This window comes from Artemia franciscana, chromosome 21 (genome assembly GCF_032884065.1).
Source record: "Artemia franciscana chromosome 21, ASM3288406v1, whole genome shotgun sequence".
NCBI lineage: Eukaryota > Metazoa > Arthropoda > Branchiopoda > Anostraca > Artemiidae > Artemia > Artemia franciscana.
Window position 1 is genome coordinate 17,305,768 of NC_088883.1, and position 21,328 is coordinate 17,327,095.

The window sequence follows — 21,328 nt, forward strand, 5'->3', positions numbered from 1 at the left end:
ATTTGCGTTTAATTGGGGATTTCATCCAGTGCCGTTGTAGGGACACATGAATTTATGCCTTCGATAGACCCCACCCCCAAGTGGGTACCCTGCTTTAAATCCAAACCTCGGGTTTCCACACAACAACCTAGTGCATATGTCCTTGATTCCAAGGTCCACAATCGAATAGATAAAGCTTAATCGAGACAGGTACAGATAGCTCAGAAGTCAAGCACCACCACCCCTCACCAAAGACGCACACAACTAGCCCACTGGTAAGCAGCCGGTAAAAGGTATGTCAAGGACATTTCTCCGAAACAGATGGACTTGTATAAATCAAACGAGGCAAAAACAATCCATTGTAGACAGATGAAACTAACCCTCTCAAGGATTAGTATTCTGTGTAGGTCCATACAGGAAAAATAAACGTTTAATAAATTAATATTTACCAATCGGATTTTAATCGTGTAGTAGGCATGTGCACCACCAGGGAGGGGCCCAGGGACTGGGGAACAAGAAAAGCTAAAAAAGGTATCAGAAGGTGAAAAATGAGACATAGGCCTGCTAACATTTAAATCTCGGTTAAAAAAAAATTCTAGTAGTGCTTGCACTTCCCCTCAAAAAGTCCTAGCGGCGCTCTTGGTAGTAGAAGCCTGTTTTTCAAAAGCAATTATGTCTGCAAAAGGGTTAAATGCCTATTTTAAACTGTATTTACCGAGTCAAAACTGTCGCAATTTTAAGCGAGAATGAGCTGAAAACAGGGGCAATTACAGGTACGACGGCAATAGATTGGTCATGTTTTTGAAAAATCATCGATCCATTATAAAATTCAAAGATTACATTGTTTTACGTCGTTGCTAATCAAAACAGACATAAGCGCACGCGGTGAAATTTTTTTAAACGTAATATGTATTTTGGAAAGACTTCTTTCTGTCAGTATTTGTAGTGTTTTCCTTCTTTCTGCAGATTAAGAGGATACGACAGAAAAAAAAAACATAGTCTATTAAGAATAATTTCGTTTTTTCTTGTTATGCGTGTCAGGAGTTTACTTCTATTACAAGCAGAGCCGGAGTGACTTGTGTATTTTGTCTTTGGGTTTGCAGGTTAAAAAGACATGGAGCAAAAGGTGTTAGGCACGTTCTCCCAACCCCAGCATGTGAAACTGAGCAGCAATAGAGCGAGCATGACAAATAAAATAGTGAAGAAAAGAAGGACTTTTGGAATATTCTCCATATATTTGAAAAAATAGACACAATTTGTGGTGTAAAATATTCTATATTGTTTATTTTTACATTTTGTTTATTTTGCTTATTCTTTGTGTGTGTGTGTGTTTTTTTGTTTGTTTTTTTTTTGGGGGGGGGGTTGAGTTATCATAGCAGAGGAAAATAAAGGTTGAAGAAAATAATTTGGAAATATGAAATTAATCGCAACTGTAGGTTGGTTGTCCTGTGATGGAAGTGCACGGAGATAAAAGGCTGGGAATAAAAAGTACAAATAATAACTTTCCGCGGACTTGCTCTGGTACCGATCAGAGGCGTCACTAGTCATTATGTTAGGAAGTGGCAGCAATGAATTTCACTCAATGACTGGTCCTTTTTACCAACTGATTTGGGTGACATTACTATTTAAATATTTTATTTTTTGCTTTCAACCGACTCAAATTACGGGGTATCACCCAGTATGACGCTTATTCAGGCTTGGTCTAAATCACGAAAGATGAGAGGTTATTACCGGAGACAAATCCCTCTCTGCCTACACAATGACCCACCACCCCTCCTTCATAATAGCTAACGTAAAATTATGGCCTTCCCTTCGTTCTTATTATTTGTCTTAATTTCCCCTTGGCTTATCAATTTTACATTTGGAGAGAATTTTCCAGGGGGAATTTTCAACGGATTATTTTTTCATGTTGGAAGGGAATTCCTATGGGGGGTCAGGGAGATTTTCATCAGGGGTTGGGAGAATTTTACTGAGGAAATATACCAGACCCCGAAGCAAAAACTCCCAATTCAAAAAGTTCTTAGACCACAGACTACTGCCTAGTCATACTAACCTATAACAACAAAAAGGAAAAAGAACAATGAAAGTTTTCAGCTATCAAACAAATCAGAAAAAACGCTGATATTTCGGCGGACACTATCACGATCATATTCCGTTCAAAAAGGAATAAAAATATAGAAAAAAAGAAATGAGCCAACAAAATCACAAACAAGATTTGATAAAAAAAACAAAAACAACAGAATATACACCAAACGTGAAAAAAAGGAATCAAACCGTGATAGAGGGAAAACGCATAATTAATGAAGCCGGCATATGAAAAACTAAAACGCTCAAAGAATGAAAATAAAAGAGAAACTCTCTCACAAGGCAAGTGCAGGTTAAAGACCATTCTTCTTTTTTTCTCTTCATCTACGACTGTTTTTGTTTCTTTTATGTCAATGTTTTTTCAACGGGCTTTTCTTCCTGGCATCTTTTGTTTTTAAAGTTTTCCGTGTTTCTTATCCTCTATTTTTAAACATTTATGCTAATACTGGTTTCGACACCGATGACGGGATAGAAGATCTTTGCCAAAATACCAATAAAACCACAACCGTCTTCATTTGCCCACTTGCTAAGACTTTCCATCGTTCTTGTTCCCTTTTTTGCTGGTTTGATCCAAAAGTTTAATTTCGCAAAAACAGTTTCCAAACTACTTACGAAGTTGTGCAAATTGTCTTCCTCGCCCGGCGTGGAAGTCTTTGCGTCAGAGACAGGGGAGTTAGGTACGTGATGTAGGCCCCCCCCCACGATTTTTTCAGCCAGTCGGTAAAAATGACCAGCCAGTAGGTAAAATCCACTGCCCCCCCCCCTCACTAACATAACAGCTAGTGACAGATTTGATCACACCATTTCAGATTTAAAATTGTATTCCCATAATTCAAAAGAGGGAAGATAAAGAAAACTAGATTGATCCAGTTGATCAACAAGTAAAGCTTTCTAAGACCTTGACTAGCGCCCAAATGTGCTATTGCGAAATAAGAAACCACAACATCAACGAGAAAATTAGTTCTGAACAGATTGAAAGGAAAATTACACTTTCAAATAATTAATTAATAGTTTAGTTGTTATTGCCGTTTTAGGTATATCTTCTTTTTTATTTTTCAATAAAATTACCTAAACTTATGGTGAAACGGTGAAGTCAAGGCAAAAAGGATTGAAATTGGTTTTTGGTGTCAGGTGCTTGAGCCTAGTCTTGATCTTTTTTAATTAAGAATATATTCCCATTGAGTAAAAATTCCATTTGTGGAAGAAAAAAAATAGACATACAGACTATTTTCCACGAGCAGAACGAAAAAAGAAGGGCAGCTAGGCCGGGATATATATATATATATATATTTATATATATATATATATATATATATATATATATATATATATATATATATATATATATATATATATATATATATATATATATATATATATATATATATATATATATATATATAAATATATATATATATATATAAATATATAAATATATATATATATATATATATATATATATATATATATATATATATATATATATATATATATATATATATATATATATATACGATGTAACCGCAAAAATCGTATAGAAAAATTTGGTAAATACAACGAGTAAATGAATTAGTTGAAGAATTGAAAACAACGAATTGAAACCTAAAACACATTAAAACAAATGCTCTTTAGGAGATCGACTCCACGATTCATTTATCCTAATGTCCAACATTTTAGACGGGACTAATAGCAAGTGTTTTCAAACTTACAAATTAGCTTCAGACTTATAATTTTTTAGACTTGAACTAAGGTGGAAAACCCTTCTAATGTTCAAAAGGGTTGGTTGTCATTATTCCTTTGCACTAAATTACTTTTTTATATCCATTTTACAGCAATTTATAATTCCTCACGATTATGTACAATCTATACAAAATTTAAAGAGAAACCGAGAAGAAACCTTCCTTTTCACCGACAGCACGGATAAAAGGGGAAATTCAGAAGTGAAGCTTTAGATTTACGATTTTTAGATCTGACTTAAGGGGGAAAGCCCTTCTAATGTTCAAAAGGATTGGTTGTCATTATTCCTTTGCACTAAATTATTTTTTATATCCGTTTTACAGCAATTTATAATTTCTCGTGATTATGTACAGTCTATACAAAATTTAAAGAGAAACAAAGAAGAAAAATTCCTTTTCACCGACAGCACAGACAAAAAGGGAAATGCAGGGGTGAAGACCTAAACGGGTCCAAAAAATAAAAGCTATACACCAATGTAATTTCCTTTAAATGGAGACATTCTAATGGGCGAGGGCAAAACTCTTTTTCACGCTAGGATGTGGCTCAACTTTTAACAACTAGAATTTTTTAGCACGAGAAACTGCTTACATTATCATCAGATTAAGACAAAATGTCTTCTAAAAATGTCAATTCAACTTTTTTTTACAACTAATGGCTCTGTGTTGGCTTTTGTGCTATATAATTTAATTATATGTGGTGGTTGTCTGCATCGGGCTATATTGTTTTGTTTTTCAGTTGCCCAGGAAAAAAAGTAAAAAAAGGTAAGCAAACCCGATCTTCTCATTTCAAGGGAAATTTATGATTACATGGCATTATACAATATAAAACAATACAGATCATACCTTTCATCAGGGGCGTCCTTGGGGGATACGGTCCCCCCAATAATTTGGAGAAAAAATGTTACATAGCCGATGTCCCTTGACTATCCGTGTGTGGACCCCTCTTGCCCCCACCCCACAATAGAAATGCTGTAGATATGTCCCTGCTTTTCATGTAAACATGAGACTGAATATTGCGCTATCCCACGTGGTTTTTCGATTGCTCAATCCATTGCATAACCAAAAGCCACCAGACACACATGTTCAAATCTTTTTTTACTCTTTTCAAGAGCGATAGCCTCATCAACCAATAGAAAGAGAAACTCAAATATGGAAAAACTAGTCTTTTTATGACCGGGTAGTTTACGTTTCTTACTTTAAACATTTTATATTAAGTATGCCCAGTAATGATTTTTGTTCAAAAACTAGTGATTTTTCCTAAATCTAGTGATTTTTCACGATATAGCGCGTAGATTCATGATTCAATCAAATCATAAAAGATCATAAATCATAAAATAAATCATAAAAATAAAGAAGAAGCAAATTAATAAAAAACAAGAGCTAAGAGCTCATATGGCACTTGTGACGAGGTCGGAAGAGCCAAGAGCTTATATGGCATGAGGTCTAGCAAAATCCTAAAAATCAATAAATTGGTTTAACAGGAAAACCAGAGGCTTAATGCCGGTCGGGATTTAAAACAAGAGCTCTGAGACACGAGGCCCTTCTAAATATCAAAATTCGTTAAGATCTGATCACCCACTTTTAAGTTAAAAATACCTCCCTTTTTCTAATTTTTTCCTCTCCCTTCAGCCCCCCAGATGGTCGAATCGGGGAAAACGACTTTATCAAATCGATTTGTGTAGATCCCTGACATGCCTACCAATTGTCATCGTCCTAGCACGTCCAGAAGCATCTAACTCGCCAAAGCACTGGACCCCCCTAACTCCCCCAAAGTGAGCGGATCCAATCCGTTTACTTCAATCACGTATATAAGACATTTGCTTAATCTACCCACCAAGTTTCATCCCGATCTCTCCACTCTAAGCGTTTTCCAAGATTGCAGGTTCCCCCCTCCAACTCCCCCCAATGTAACCAGATCTGGTCGGGATTTAAGATAAGAGCTCTGAGACATGAGTTCCTTCTAAATATCAATTTCATTAAGATCCGGTGACCCGTTCTTAAGTTAAAAATACCTCAATTTTCCTAATTTTTCCGAAGTAACACCCCCCAACTCCCCCAAAGAAAGCAGATCCGTTCCAATTATGTCAATCACCGGTTATGTCAGTCACGTACCTTGAACTTGTGCTTATTCTTCCCACCAAGTTTCATCCCGATCTCTCTACTCTACGCCTTCCAAGTTTTCTGACCCCCCCCCCCCCCAACTCCCCCCAATGACACTGGATCTGGTCGGGACTTAAAATAAGATATCCGAGTTACGAGGTCCTTCTAAATATGAAATGTCATTAAGATCCGATCACTCCTTCGTAAGTTAAAAATACCTAATTTTTTCTGATTTTTCAGAATTAACCCTCCCCCCAACTAACCCAAAGAGAGTGGATCCGTTCGGGTTATATCAATCACGTATCTAGGACTTGTGCTTATTTTCCCCACCAAGTTTCATCCCGATCCTTCCACTCTAAGCGTTTTCCAAAATTTTAGGTTTCCCCTCCAACTCCCCCCAATGTCATCGGATCCGGTCGGGATTTTAAATGAGAATTCTGAGACATGATATCCTTCTAAATATCAAATTTCAATAAGATCCGATCACCCGTTCGTAAGTTAAAAATACCTCATTTTTCCTAATTTTCCAAATTTACCGTCCCCCCACTTCCCCCAGGTAATCGAATCGGGAAAACTACTATTTCTAATTCAATCTGGTCTGGTCCCTAATACGCCTGTCAACACCTCGTCGTCCTAGCTTATCTGGAAGCGCCTAAAATAGCAAACCAGGAACGACAGACAGACCGACAGAATTTGCGATCGCTATATGTCACTTGGTAAATCCCAAGTGCCATAAAAACGCAAAATAGTGATTCACTACACTTCCTAATATGTTCGAGGTTAGCATTTATGTAAATATAATGCCTTTGAAACTTCCTATTTCCCTCCATATGTCAATAGATATAACCCCAGAGCGTTATCATCACGAAAATAGGCGAACATAGGTAATAGCAAAATTGCAAAATCTTCTATACTTCCTATTTTACGACAATTACTCAGATCAAATTGTTGTCTTCATATATATGTTTTTTTTCTATAGTCTATCAGTTCTAAATTAGATTTTCTTCTGTTAAATCCTTTGAAAGTGGAGTGAATGATGAAAATGAATACACCCTCTATATGTGCAAATAGAACAGAAATGGAGTTATTGTAAAATAAGAAGATAAGTATGCATTAAATATAAATTTATAAATGACAAAAGAAATCATTTAAAAAGAAAATAGGATTTCATGATTTATAATAGGATTTGTAATATAACTAATTAATTCGATTCTAGTTTGATAATTGAAGTCAGTTTGGGAGTAAGGGGGGGTTGTCTACTCTGGGAATTGTGTAATGGTTCTAATTTCCAATAATTTAATTCCCAAAAATCCAATAATTCTACAAATTTTCTTATTTGTAACTGAAACGCCTAATAAGCGCTAATAACATCGTATTTGAGTTTTTGGCTTTACGTGGTAACATATTAAACAGTTTGCAGTAACGAACTGTAAGAATGAAGCTACAAGGCCCAGTAGTAACCGAAACTCTAGAAATGAAATTTGATATCAATCGGTCAGATTGATATCAAATGAATCAGATTGACTTATGGGAACGATGTCATACCACAAGCTACTATGGTGAAATTTCTTGGTGTGTATCTTGCCTGTTTTCTTTCTTTTAAACGCCATATAACTCACACCCGCTCCCTTGTCCTCCACCAGTCTTCAATGTTGCACCGTGTTAACTCACTTCTTCCCCCAGATGTTCTACTTTCTCTTTATTATGCTTTTATTTTTCTTTACCTTTCTTATTGCTGTTCTGTCTGGGGTAGTACTGACAAATCTCTTCTCTTCTCACTTCAAAGATCCCAAAATACGGCAGTTAAGGTTATTTTTCTTCTACCTCGATTTTACCCTTCCTCTGATCTTTATAGCGATACTGCAATAGCTCCGCTGGATCGTTTTTTGGGTAAAACTTACTTTTATTTAGCGCATTCTGCTTTTCTAGGTACAAATCCACCGCCCCTCCAGCAGTTTTTCTTACGGACAGACTCATGTAGGTACTCTTTTTCTTTTCGTAATTCTTCTAGCAGATTTATTTTACCCAAACGATCATCAACAGCAGCTCAGTCTCCTGTTTATCAATCGGTTCTACTATGGAACCCCATCTCTCCTGATGTCCCTCTATTTCTCTCTGCAAAGGCAATTTCTCGTCGGGTGTTTCCAGTTCATTTTTTTTTCTATCCTAACTTACATGTCTCTTCTCTTCATTTAATATATTTTCAGATTTTAAAATCTTTTTGGATTTTATCGTGATTTTTTTTATCTCTTCTCTTCATTTAAATTCATTTCAGTTAAGTGTTAAATTTATGTGCTTTTCTATTGTCTGTACTTTATACAAGTGTTTTATTTTTGTTGGCCCATTACAAGCAAAGCTTCTTGGGCATAGTAGTGACTTTACGTTTTGTAATTGTTTTTCTTTTAGCATTAATTGATTTATTGATTGATTGATCAGCTTATTATGTTGATTCCAAATATACAAGATTCATTAAGTGTTCATACGGATTCATTCAGTGTGTGGTTATTAAGCTTCGTTTTACCCATAAGAGGCTAAGAAACTACAAAAAATTGCCTGACGTTCGAAAGAGGGAGGAAATACCCGCTAAGTGTCAAATAATTTTAAGTAAAATCAAACCATTAGAATCGGCGTACCAGATAATCCTACTGTAGAGGTTCCAAGCTCCTATCTGCAAAAGCGTTGAATTTTGTATTATTTGCCAGAGGAAAAATCACGGATGCGTATTAATTTGTTGTTGTTTTTTTCAGGGGCGATCGTACCAAACTAGCGGTCCTAGAACATCGGGAGAGGGCTCATTTGAACAGAAATTAAAATTTCTGGTGTCACTTTTGTTTGACCAAAAATATTGGACGACTGCTAACCCCCTCCCATATCCCTTTCCCCAAAAAATAGTTCGATAAAAAGTTTGAGATAGCCATTTTGTTAAGCATAGATGGAATGTTCCAAAACTATACGATTCGATAGGATAGGTTAAATTAGGTTACTTCAACCCCACACCCCCTTAATGTGCAAATATATAGCCCAAATTATATTATTATATAAACTAAAGTATTATTTTTTCATCATATTTTGGCATATTTCATTAGGATTAACATAGCTTTACTTCTTGGGTGTGTTCCCTATAACTAACAAGAACCTCCTTTTATTAAAGAAGCAATAAGACCGATGCATATTGAAATTTGTGAAGGCTAGGATAATGCAGAAACAATTTTTTCAAAATTTTAAGGATCATTTTCGCTTGAGACCAAACAAAACGTTAATCTAAAGGTATTTTTCCACATCTAGGGGGTAACTTTGCCCCCTTCCTGTAGGGGCACCTGTATAGAACATGGTAAAGAAACAAAACAACTATTAATTATAATGATAAAGAGTATTCTAATTCTAGTGATTTCTAGTCAATAATCTAGTGACTTATGGGTTGATTTAGTGATTTTTTTCAAGAATCTAGTGAATATTTTTAACCGGGTGGCAACCCTGAGTATACCCCCTTATAGAGGAAATATAGCTTCTGATAAAATCGTTGGCTGTGGTTATAAACTGGTCAATTTAGGGAAGGATGTTACACATTCAGGATACTGGATGTACAAAATATACAGCTAAAAATCAAGTCTAGGTACAGACAACATAATCCTTTACGTTAGGCTGCTTTAAACAGATGAGACAGTCAGGGAAGATCGAGGCTTGAAAAACAAGAAAAGTTGCTTGAACTACGATATTCCGCATCGACAGGAGCTTTGTTTTTTTGTTTTTTTTTCTCCACAGCTAGCGGGGCGTTGGAACATAATAGAGCTGTTTAATGGCTCATTTTAATGAAAATTGCTATATTTTAAAGCCTTTTGTAATTAACAAAAACAATTTTTAAATACAATCATTTTTTTACGAAAAAACTGCATTTTCATGTTAAAGATTGAAGAATGACGCCATAATCGTAGGTACATAATCGTCATAATCTATCTATATATCTATATCTTATATATATAAAAATAAGTTGTCTGTGTGTGGATCTGTGGATGGATCAGGTGACGTCATGTTTGTCCGCATATGACGTCTGAATTATTTCACACTAATACAAAAGAAGAAAAAAACTAAAAAAGCTAAAAAACTAAAAAAACTAAAAAAAAGGTAAAAATCTAATAACTAAAAAAAACTGAAAAAAATAAAAAAAAGGCAAAAACTACAAAAAAAAATAAAAACTAATAAAAAAACTAAAAAAGCTAAAAAACTAAAAAAACTAAAAAAAACTAAAAAAAGGTAAAAAACTAAAAAAAACTAAAAACTAAAAAAGAAAAAAACTAAAAAAAAGGAAAAAACTGAAAAATAAAAGAGAAAAAGAAAACTAAAAAAATATGAATAAATATATATAAAAATAAGTTGTTTGTGGGTTATGTCTGTCTGTCTGTCTGTCGAGTGACGTCGTGTTTGTCCGCATATGACGTCTGAATTATTTCACACTAATACAAAAGCACCGAGACACAAATGACGACCGGGACACAGGGAGTATAAATGACGACCAGGACATAAGTAAAAAAAAAAACTAAAAAAACAGACCGGGACACCGGGATACAAATGACGACCGGGACACAGGGAATATAAATGACGACCGGGACACAGGGACACAACTACAATGGGGACGCCGGGGGGCATAGGGGGATATAAATGACGACCGGGACACCGGGACACAAGGAATATAAATGACGCCCGGGACACTCAAAGAGAAATCACAGACTGGAACACCGGGACACAAATGACGACCGGGACACAGGGAATATAAATGACGACCGGGACACAGGGACATAACTACAAAGGGGACGCCGGGGTGCACAGGGGGATATATAAATGACGATGGCGACTCAGGGAATGGTCGATTAGCAATCACCATCAACAAAGCTCAAGGGCAATCATTAGAATCATGAGGTATAGATCTGAATACGGATTGTTTTCCCATGGACCATTATATGTTGCATGTTCAAGAGTCGGTAAACCTGAAAATCTATTTATATGCACAGACAATGGGACAGCAAAGAATGTTGTATATTCGCAAGTTTTACGTAGTTAAAAACATATATATATATATATATATATATATATATATATATATATATATATATATATATATATATATATATATATATATATATATATATATATATATATATATATATATATATATATATATATATATATATATATATATATATATATATATATATATATATATATATAATATATATATATATATATATATATATATATAATATATATATATATATATATATATATATATATATATATATATATATATATATATATATATATATATATATATATATATATATATATATATATTATATATATATATATATATATATATATATATTATATATATATATATATATATATATATATATATATATATATATATATATATATATCTATATTCACAGGTGGGACATAGGGACACAACTACAATGGCGCGTAACTAATATGGCGCGTAACGACTTACGCGTGCGGGTGGGCTTGGGGGTTGGGGCGCGAAGCGCCACCCCAACAGCTAGTATATATATAAATAAGTTGTCTGTGTGTGTGTGTCGAGTGACGTCATGTTTGTGTATTGACTGACGTCATGTTTGTTGATTGACGAAATTACACACTGGGACATCGGGACACAAATGACGACCGGGACACCGGAACATCTATCTATATATATATAAATAAGTTATCTGTGTGTCGAGTGACGTCATGTTTGTGTGTCGACTGACGTCATGTTTGTTGATTGACGAAATTACACACCGGGACATCGGGACACAAATGACGACCGTGACACCGGGACATAGGGAATATAAATGACGACCGGGACACTCAAAGAGAAAGCGACCGGGACACAAGGAATGTTCGATTAGCAATCACCATCAACAAAGCACCGGGACACAAATGACGACCGGGACACAGGGAATATAAATGACGACCAGGACACTCAAAGAGAAATTACAGACCGGGACACCGGAACACAAATGACGACCGGGACAAAAATGACGACCGGGACACCGCGACACAGGGAATATAAATGACGACCGCGACACTCAAAGAGAAATTACAGACTGGGACACCGGGACACAAATGACGACCGGGACACAGGGAAACAACAACAACGGGGACGCCAGGGGGACAGGGGGATATATAAATGACGACAGGGACACAGGGAATGTTCGATTAGTAATCAGCATCAACAAAGCTCAAGGGCAATCATTAGAATAATGAGGTATAGATCTTATATATGTTGCATGTTCAAGAGTCGGTAAACCTGACAATCTATTTATATGCACAGACAATGGGACAGCCAAGAATGTTGTACATTCGCAGGTTTTACGTAGTTAAATATATATATATATATATATATATATATATATATATATATATATATATATATATATATATATATATATCTATATTCTCAGGTGGGACACAGGGACACAACTACAATTGCGCGTAACTAATATGGCGCGTAACGACTTGCGCGCGCGGGGGGGCTTGGGGGGGGGTGTGGCTTGCGAAGCGCCCCCACCAACTAGGTGTTGGGGTGCCGCGAAGCGCCACCCCAACAGCTAGTATACTTATAAGAAAAGAAATTCGGTAGTGACGTTTTTCTAACGTTTTTCTGAATTTTAGAAGAGAGAAACTATTTTGAGTGACGTCATTTTTAAATACGTCAGTATTGCAATGACGTTGTCACATTTATGTGAAAAAACTGGAGATTTTCATGCATGGAGAAGTTTCCATTAAATTGCTTAAAGGGCGAAAAACTCGTAATTGCAAAAATATTTCTATACATTTTAACAAGGGGTTACAATAATTCAAAAACCTTAAAAAAGAACACCAAAATTTGAAGCTTAGTAGACAATCGGTTTTAGAAACTGGACTTGCATCAATATTCAAACATCTTTGGAATAATACCAGTGAACGAGCGAAGTTCTTAATCTGTTAAAAAATAAGGTAAGACACAGCTGCGATCTGACAGTGCGAAATCCAACAGGTCCTGAATGTGCAAAAACGATTGAAGTTCTTGATAACACGGATGGGGCAGTAATTTTACTAATTTCATCCCGGGGATATTCCAACCTTTTACCTCAGAATTTTGGTTATCATAATAAATGGCGTGGGACAACAGGGAAGAGGGGTATGTAGGTTAAATAAATTCCCACAAAACATCTATTCCTACCCTATGCAGCGCAAATGCCCCAGGACGAATCATTTAGTTATTATTATTTAAGTCATGAGTTATTCTACAGACGAGACGCCCCACCAGACCAGAAGCACCCCACCAGATTGGTGATTCAATCCACCAGACAAGAAGCAAAAACAAAAACATACAATGTAATTCTTGCGTATTTGAAGCCACCATGGACTTTCTTTCAATTTTTTTATGCATCAGTATTTACACAATGCTCAGTGACTACGGTCAGCAGCAGTTGACATGAAATTAGTAAAAAGGCGGAGTCGAGTGTTTGCAAATTTCGGAGCTCGAAACGATTATGGTATATCACAGTATAAATAGTTGAAGGATGGAACTGGGTCATTTTTCCCAGTTACAAAGCCAATCATCCAAAGATTCAAAATAGCATTTTCTTTGATCCAATTTATGCTCAAATTTTGTTCTCCAAGTGAAGTCCAGTCTCCCCGTCTTCCAAGGACGATTCATCGAGCGTCTCTCTTAAGAACAAGAACATAAAACTTGAGGCTATTCTGTTAATTCCGAACTCTAGGACACTGGTCAATGGAGAAACAAACGAGATTACTGTTTCTCGTAGGCAACAGGCATATTTCCCAGGACAACAGACTGAGTCCATGATGATTAAACTTTGTTCATAATTACTTGATATAACATATCATGCAACCATTGTTTTTTTTTTTTAGTTATTCTTAAAGATGTTCAGCTTGTCAAAACATACTCGCACAAACTTTACAAAACATCTCCCACAATTCCAGCTCCTTTTATTCTTTCAAAGATGCTATCAGTCCAATCAACCTATTATGCATATGCTGCATGAAACTGCCGGAAATGACGCAGCCCGTTAGAGCGATTGAAAAAAAGCCGTGCCTTAACTGGATATTGTCATTCCAAAATTACCATATCCAAAGTAAGCATACTCCCAAACTAATAAAAAAAAAGATCTGGTTGACAATTCAATGCAGTTAATTTCCCATATTTAACGGATAAATTGTGACTGCAATTTTTGTTTCAAGTTTGAAATGAACGATTTTCAAGATTGTATTCTTTTACATCAATGCAAGTTAGAAACGTGATCATGTACAATGAATCATGCACAGAACTACAAGAGAATAAAGACCATATTGCCACCAAAGTATTTAATGACTTGAACGAACTGGCCATCCCAGGAGCAGTTACCCAAAGAAATTTGTTAAAGGGACCTTTTAAATCAGGCAACACAACCTTAGAGGATGTCAAAAGAACATATCAACCAGGTATATAACACGCAAGGAGCTAAGGGCCCTGTCAAACACTTGAAGCAGTTTACGTCTGTATTTTTTGGTCATCTTATCCGTTTTAAATCAGGCAACACAGCCTTAGAGGATGTCAAAAGAACATATCAACCAGGTATATAACACGTAAGGAGCTTAGGGCCCTGTCAAACACTTGAAGGAGTTTACGTCTATATTTTTTGGCCATCTTATCCGTTTTGACATATCCCTTTTAAATCAGGCAACACAGCCGTAGAGGATGTCAAAAGAACATATCAACCAGGTATATAACACGTAAGGAGCTAAGGGCCCTGTCAAACACTTGAAGGAGTTTACGTCTATATTTTTTGGTCATCTTATCCGTTTTGACATATTATCCGTTTTAAATCAGGCAACACAGCCTTAGAGGATGTCAAAAGAACATATCAACCAGGTATATAGCACGTAAGGAGCTAAGGGCCCTGTCAAACACTTGAAGCAGTTTACGTCTATATTTTTTGGTCATCTTATCCATTTTGACATAAGTAAGAACTTTAATCTTACTGCTTACGCACATTTGCCACCGCTTTGCCAAAATATCTGGGCAGACGCAGGCAGGTGGAGGAGGTCAGCTGGCCGGTATTAACAGTCAAGGTGATTTCTTATTTCGATAGCCAAAATTATTTTAGGAAGCATTGTTGATTTAATAAACTAGAATAATCTGGTGAGTTACAGCACTGCATGTCAATTTCACAGTTTTACTTATTTACAATTTCTAACTAACAGTGACCGGGAAGATCAGAGTGAACCAGCCCGGTAGCTGAGCTTCTATGGAAGTAGACTTTTGAAAGCTATTCACACAAAAGTTTTCAAAATACGTTTTATGTCTTATTCATACCAGGATTATAAGATTTTACAATATTACTTTCACAGAGATGATCAGACTAACGATATTCACTAACTGACGCATACAAAGACACTTCCAATGATTGTTTCTTCAAAAAAAAAGTTGTTGTTTTTTGTTTTTTTGCAAAAATCTAATTTGGATCATTGACTAAATTTACCTTTTAAAAGCTAACGCTCTTTACTAGGGCTAGCGTTGAAAAAAAGGAGAGACATAAGCGAGGTCACAGTTACTGTCGCACATAATTTCTATACTGACACGTGACCTCGGTCACGTTGACAAAAAGCCTACCTAAAAGTTTTATTATAGAAGTATCGTTCTTAAGAGCCCCAAATTGCCAATTGTCGAAGATACAGACATCACTGTCCAAAACAAGTCTAAATTTACTGTGTTACAGTTGACGGTGACCCAAAATGGCATTCCCACATAATGGCCACAATCCAGTTATTATTTTGTAAAGGTCATTCGCCGTGTCGCATTGATTCACAATTCCTCCCGAGCAACTAATTTCTTTTTTCCGTACACACACACATATATATATATATATATATATATATATATATATATATATCCTAAATGCAGAATACACCTGCCTCGTGTGGCACTCTTACTTCAAATGGGCTGATTGAAAAGCTCGAGGATATCCAAACACGAGCGTCCAAAATTATTTTAGGATCCACAGTGGCGCCAACTAACGAAAATTTAGGGGCAGTGCAAAATGTATGTTTTGATGTCTGCGTAGGGGGGTCAAATTCCTTCAACTTTTCAATGAAAATATTAAAAACGGGCATTTTTCAATAAACATATCTCCAAAAATGGTATTCTTCAAAACATTGGAATGGGGGCAGGCACTTTTCCCCACTTCCTACAAGTAAATCCACTGTTTGGTTATGAAAATCGTCCCAGGATATTTTGTCTACCAAGCCTTAAATAAGAAAGATATCACTTGATACTGAGATTTTCCTTCAAATATCTGTCATCCTAAACCCAACAAAATATTTCCCCTGATTATGTTTCAGATTTACGAACGAAGTCTTGTACCATATAGTTTAAACGGTCGGTTGGTCTTCAGAGGCCAAGCCTATTACTTGTTAATTCGATTAACAAGTTTTAATTGTCTGTATTCGTACCTTACTTATGCGTAGTTTTAATTCCCAATGTTGTTTTATAAGTATCGTACATCAATGTAGCAACATATAATAGACAACCCGATACTGGGGGGTTTTATTTACGCTGTTATGGAGAATAAAGGAGTTAATAATTTACTTATTTATGGACACAAGAAGCATAGAAAGAAGCTACTGTTGAAGCCACCAACAGAAGAAGTAGCTAAGAATTAACCATTAGATCCTTGCAAACAAGTTTTATTTCTTCAACAAACTAATGACTTCCTTTGACACCTTCGTGGTAACTATGCCTGTAGTCATTTCGCCTTTCAGCTACATTAATTATAAAAAAAAAACTAGTTTTTTCTTCTTTTGTTTAAGGCTTAGATCCCACTTCACTAATTTCAACTTGAGCCACCTGAGCTGACACATTGACTGTGTCTGCGAGTATCTTTTTTGGTTCTCAATATCCGCAAACTAGAGCAGCTGAATTTGGCTAGAGTCCACTTTTTTCTTTTCTTTTTTTTTTTACTTCGGTAATTATCGTAAATATCAATGAAAGGAAAATACCTGAGCCTCCAGATTATGAGCCATAATTCCTTGCTGTGGTTCAATTTGATTCAAAAATGACAAGTTATTATCATAATTAGTCATCTGCTGTTGCTGCTGAATATTATTTGGCATAACATTTTCCATCATCACTTGCTCAAAATGTCCTTGCCCGTCGGTCTGATTCATACCTCCATTTACCATCGATGGAGGAATCTAGAACAGAAAAGTTGTATGATATTTTGTCAAAAACAATTGTCAATTGTATGCAGTGGAAAGACCTCAGGAACCTGAGACATTTATGTACTTGAACAGCATCATCAGGAAGCAGAATAGAGACAGCATGTTTTTTCTTATACCAAAGGTATACTTATTGAATGCCATCTATACATTTAAGCGCATTCTTGGATTGACAAGATATAGAGAGGAAAGTGTCTCCTCTGCTCGGGCTACATGTTTTGATTAGTCAAATTACAATTTATAAGGATATCGATGTAAATTTTTGGAACAAACACCTTTGAATTTCCCCATTTCTATTTTTCTATCCCAGAGCGTATGAATAAAACTTTCATCTTCTTCGTTTTAGGTTCTTGGACAATTTTGTCGCAAGATGAAGATTTGTAATTTAGATCATTTTCACCTATGTTGCCTACTCTAGACACTGTTTATATGACACATATGATATGAAAGTTCAAATCAGTCCCGATGAAAACATCCTTAAGCCACACCATAAACAATCTAGAGCTGCTTAGGGAATGAATCTTAGCAACAGCCCTTGTTGGATGGTCAATAGAAAGTTATCCAGGGCTGCACTTATTGTACCCTATCTTTGTTTATCAGCAGTAAAAACCAAAGCATATTAAGGTAGTTTGACTATAACATGTGAACCAACGATTAGTCCCTGAAACGTTCATTTGAGAACACCATAATATATTCCGATGATTAGGTGTATTGCTTGCAATGCCGTAGTTGGTTATCACAACTTCTATAGTTGACAATGGACACACTCTTAACCTAATCATAGTGGAGAGTGCCTTTCAACAACTGACAGTGCAAACCTTTGCACATTAGAAAAATGGAAAATCTGAACCTTTGAAGGGAAAAAGAAAGTAAATATTTCGTGATTCCAATTTAATTTTGACATATCAGTTATAAGTTATTTTATTTTTACCATTTTACCATCCAGAACTGCCGAATATACCATGACACAATTTTTTTTAAAGATTTGGTTTCAGATGCTTTGTTAGGACAATTCTTGTCGCTTTGAAAGTTAACTTAGACAAAGAGATTATACTGACATTACGGTCCTAATTCGGGAACTTGCCTTACAGATACACTTAGATAATCCACCAGTTTAAAATGGCTACTAGTTTAAATGATACTCACTAGTTTAAATGATAAGTCACTAGTTTAAAATGAATTCGACCAGCACCATTTTGATTTCCTAACAGATAAATTTACTTTCCATTGATTCTTTGCACTATGAATTATTTGAACACAAAAAAACATCTCGAGTGGCAGAATCCCCGTATAGTCATGGACACAGGGCAAAAAAAATGAGGCCTAACTTCGATATGTAGGGATCTAATTTTTCAAGGAAAGTAGATTGCTTATGCTAAGAAGACCAGATTTAAATGCATTTCAATACATTTTTAATGGAAAATTACAAGCGGTTCTTGGCTAGAGTGGAAGCGAGTCCATTTTGTGTGCAGTATAACAGGCATGTGCAGTTATCCTCATGCAATCAATTGAAATTTCCACATTCTCACAACCTTATACGGAGACTTCAATTCGTTCAAGTCCTGTTAAAATCTTCCTTCTAGTTTATGTCAATGCCTCTCTTTCTCTAGACACACTGATTAAGATATCAAGAATAGGTTCTAGAGGTGTATTCCCAGAAATACAAAACAGCAATATCAGCTTGGAGTTATAAAACCAATTATTCAGATTCAATTATTATTATTCTATTATTTCAGATATAAAACCTTTCATGTCTTAAATTTTACATAAATAAGAATAAATATGAAGAGAATTATCAAAAATCAGAAACAAATTTAAAAGTCTCTGATCACTGTTTTATAGACACCTCCAAGTTGTTGCTTTTTATTTTCAATAAAAAAAAAAAAAAAATTACCACCAAAGAAATGTTAAAAAAAACTAATAGCTACGTTAAACCTTATACTAGCCGAAATAAAATCAAATAGTAATTCAAATGTGAAACGAACATAAATCACGATGAATAAAGTGAAACCCAAAATCAACAAAAATTAAATAAATAATCAAGTTAGACTTCATACAAACAGAAATTACAGGAAACAAGAATAAGGCTAGAGCCCCTATGCCTCGTTAAGAATAACCGTCATTTGGCCTTTACTGGAAACAATTCTTATCTCAAGCTGTGAGTTTTCATTTACATCAACAAAAGAAGAAAGAAACTCATATTGATTAAGATTGCTAAATAGCACTATTAAAATGGAGAATGATAGTTAAATATATATTGGTATTCATTCCGAAATGTCTCAGGAATGTCTCAGCAATTTTTTATTTATCTATAAATAGAATGTATGATTGTGTGTATGTCCTGTACGCAATACTACACTGTTCATCTGATCGCCAAGAAACTTTAACAAGTTGTTGAGAAGTTGTTGAGGCGTATTTTTTTGTTTTAATTTAATTTCTTTTCAGATTGCAACAAAACACGACGGGTAATCTATTTATCATTTAAAAGAGAAAACATTTGGAATATATTTTGTTTTCAGCAAAGTGCAAATGAAGTCCTAACCTTTACAAGACATAGGGGGTTTAGTCTACTCGTGTTTGCTGTAGTTTCTGTTTGTTCTAAGTTTAACTTGATTATTCATTGCAATTTCTGTTCGTTTTGGGTTTCACTTATTTATCCATAGTGATTTATGTTCGTTTTACACCAGAATTACTATTTGCTTCATTTCCACTAGTCTTCTGTTTAATGTAGCTCTACTTTTCTTTGCAAAACTTCTTTTTATATTTTTTTTTTTTTAATAATGTCTCTTTGTTTTTGACGGCATAGTTTTTTTTTTACTGGATAATAATAATAATAAAAATTTTTGGTCTTCCTGTTTAAATATCAATATTTAAGAATCATTATTTTGGCTTGCAATACATATATTGGACAAAAATTTTGCAACAAATTTTAATGAAAGTTGTAGCCTACTATAGAACTTCGGATGACTGGATACGTGGAATATTACTCAAACGAATGTATTAAAAATCTGCATAATCTTTGGGCTTCTGCATAATTGAAGTCATTTTGACCACTACCATGTTAAAACCATAAATATAGACAAATTTTAATCAACTATCCCCAAAACATGGCTTAAAGTTTGGACCTTATTCCCTTAGGCGTTCTTGGTGTATCGCTGATAAACGTGTAAGTCCCTGCAAATAGACAAATGTTAGTCGAACACCCTCCTTAACATGCACTAAAACAACCTTAAATGCACATTGTGTATTTTGACTAGGTCGACATTACCATCAACATGCCATGAAAGTGTTAACTTAGAAGCTTTAGACATTCCTGATATGCGACAGATACGTCCTTTAGACTATCTACAATACATAGCGTCTTTAAACTCATCTCAACACCGCCCTCACCATGCCCTGAAACTTTCAACTTAATACCAATAGACATTCATAAACTATTACAGATACGCTTCTTTGACAACCTGAATGCACGTAGTTTTTTTCTTTAGTTCAGCATCCCCTCAAAATGCCCTAGAAGTTTCAACTTAATAAACTTAGCTGCTACTTAGATATCAAAGATACACGCTTTGGACATTGGATGCATGTATTGCCTTTTGATCTAAATTCAACAATATGGTCTGAAAGTTTCAAGGTAACACCCTTGGCTGTTTTGGGGATATTTCAAAGACATCCTTTTGACAATTTGGATACATAGTCTTTTGATTTGTTTTACGTCTCTTATCTTTCCCTGGAAGTTTCAACCCTATTCTGTTACTGAAATATTTCACCTTTGTGTCCTTTTGACAACCCAAATGACCCTAAACTCTTTTGGCTTAATTAAAGAGTTGTAGGAGTAGTAGTAACCGTTGCAGTAGCAATACCCAGTTATAGGAGAAGAAGTAGCAAAAGAAATCACAGTCACAATCACAGTAGTAGTAGTCGCAGTTCTAGGTTTCTACTCGCAGTAACAAGCAGTTGCAGTCATAAGTAGCCACAGTCGCAAGCAGTTCCAGTCATAAGTAGAGGCAGTCGCAAGTAGCTGCTGTCGCGAGAGATTGTAGTCACAGTCATATACAGTCGCAGTCGTATAATCTTAGCCATAAGTAGCCACAGTCTAAAGTAGCTGCGGATCACAGTCGCAAGTTGTTCCATTAACAATAGTAATAGTATTATTAGAAGAAATAGCAGCGGTA

At 35.3% G+C, this 21,328-nt stretch overlaps 1 protein-coding gene across 2 annotated transcripts in view; it reads right to left on the reverse strand.

Moving 5' to 3' along the window:
- LOC136040879 (pumilio homolog 2-like) overlaps positions 1 to 21,328 on the reverse strand; it is a 199,080-nt gene that overhangs the window by 98,928 nt on the left and 78,824 nt on the right. For both annotated transcript variants that reach the window (XM_065725279.1, XM_065725280.1), the window contains one exon: positions 16,938 to 17,132. In XM_065725279.1, the coding sequence (XP_065581351.1) occupies positions 16,938 to 17,132 (195 nt within the window). The remainder of the gene's footprint in view (positions 1 to 16,937; positions 17,133 to 21,328) is intronic.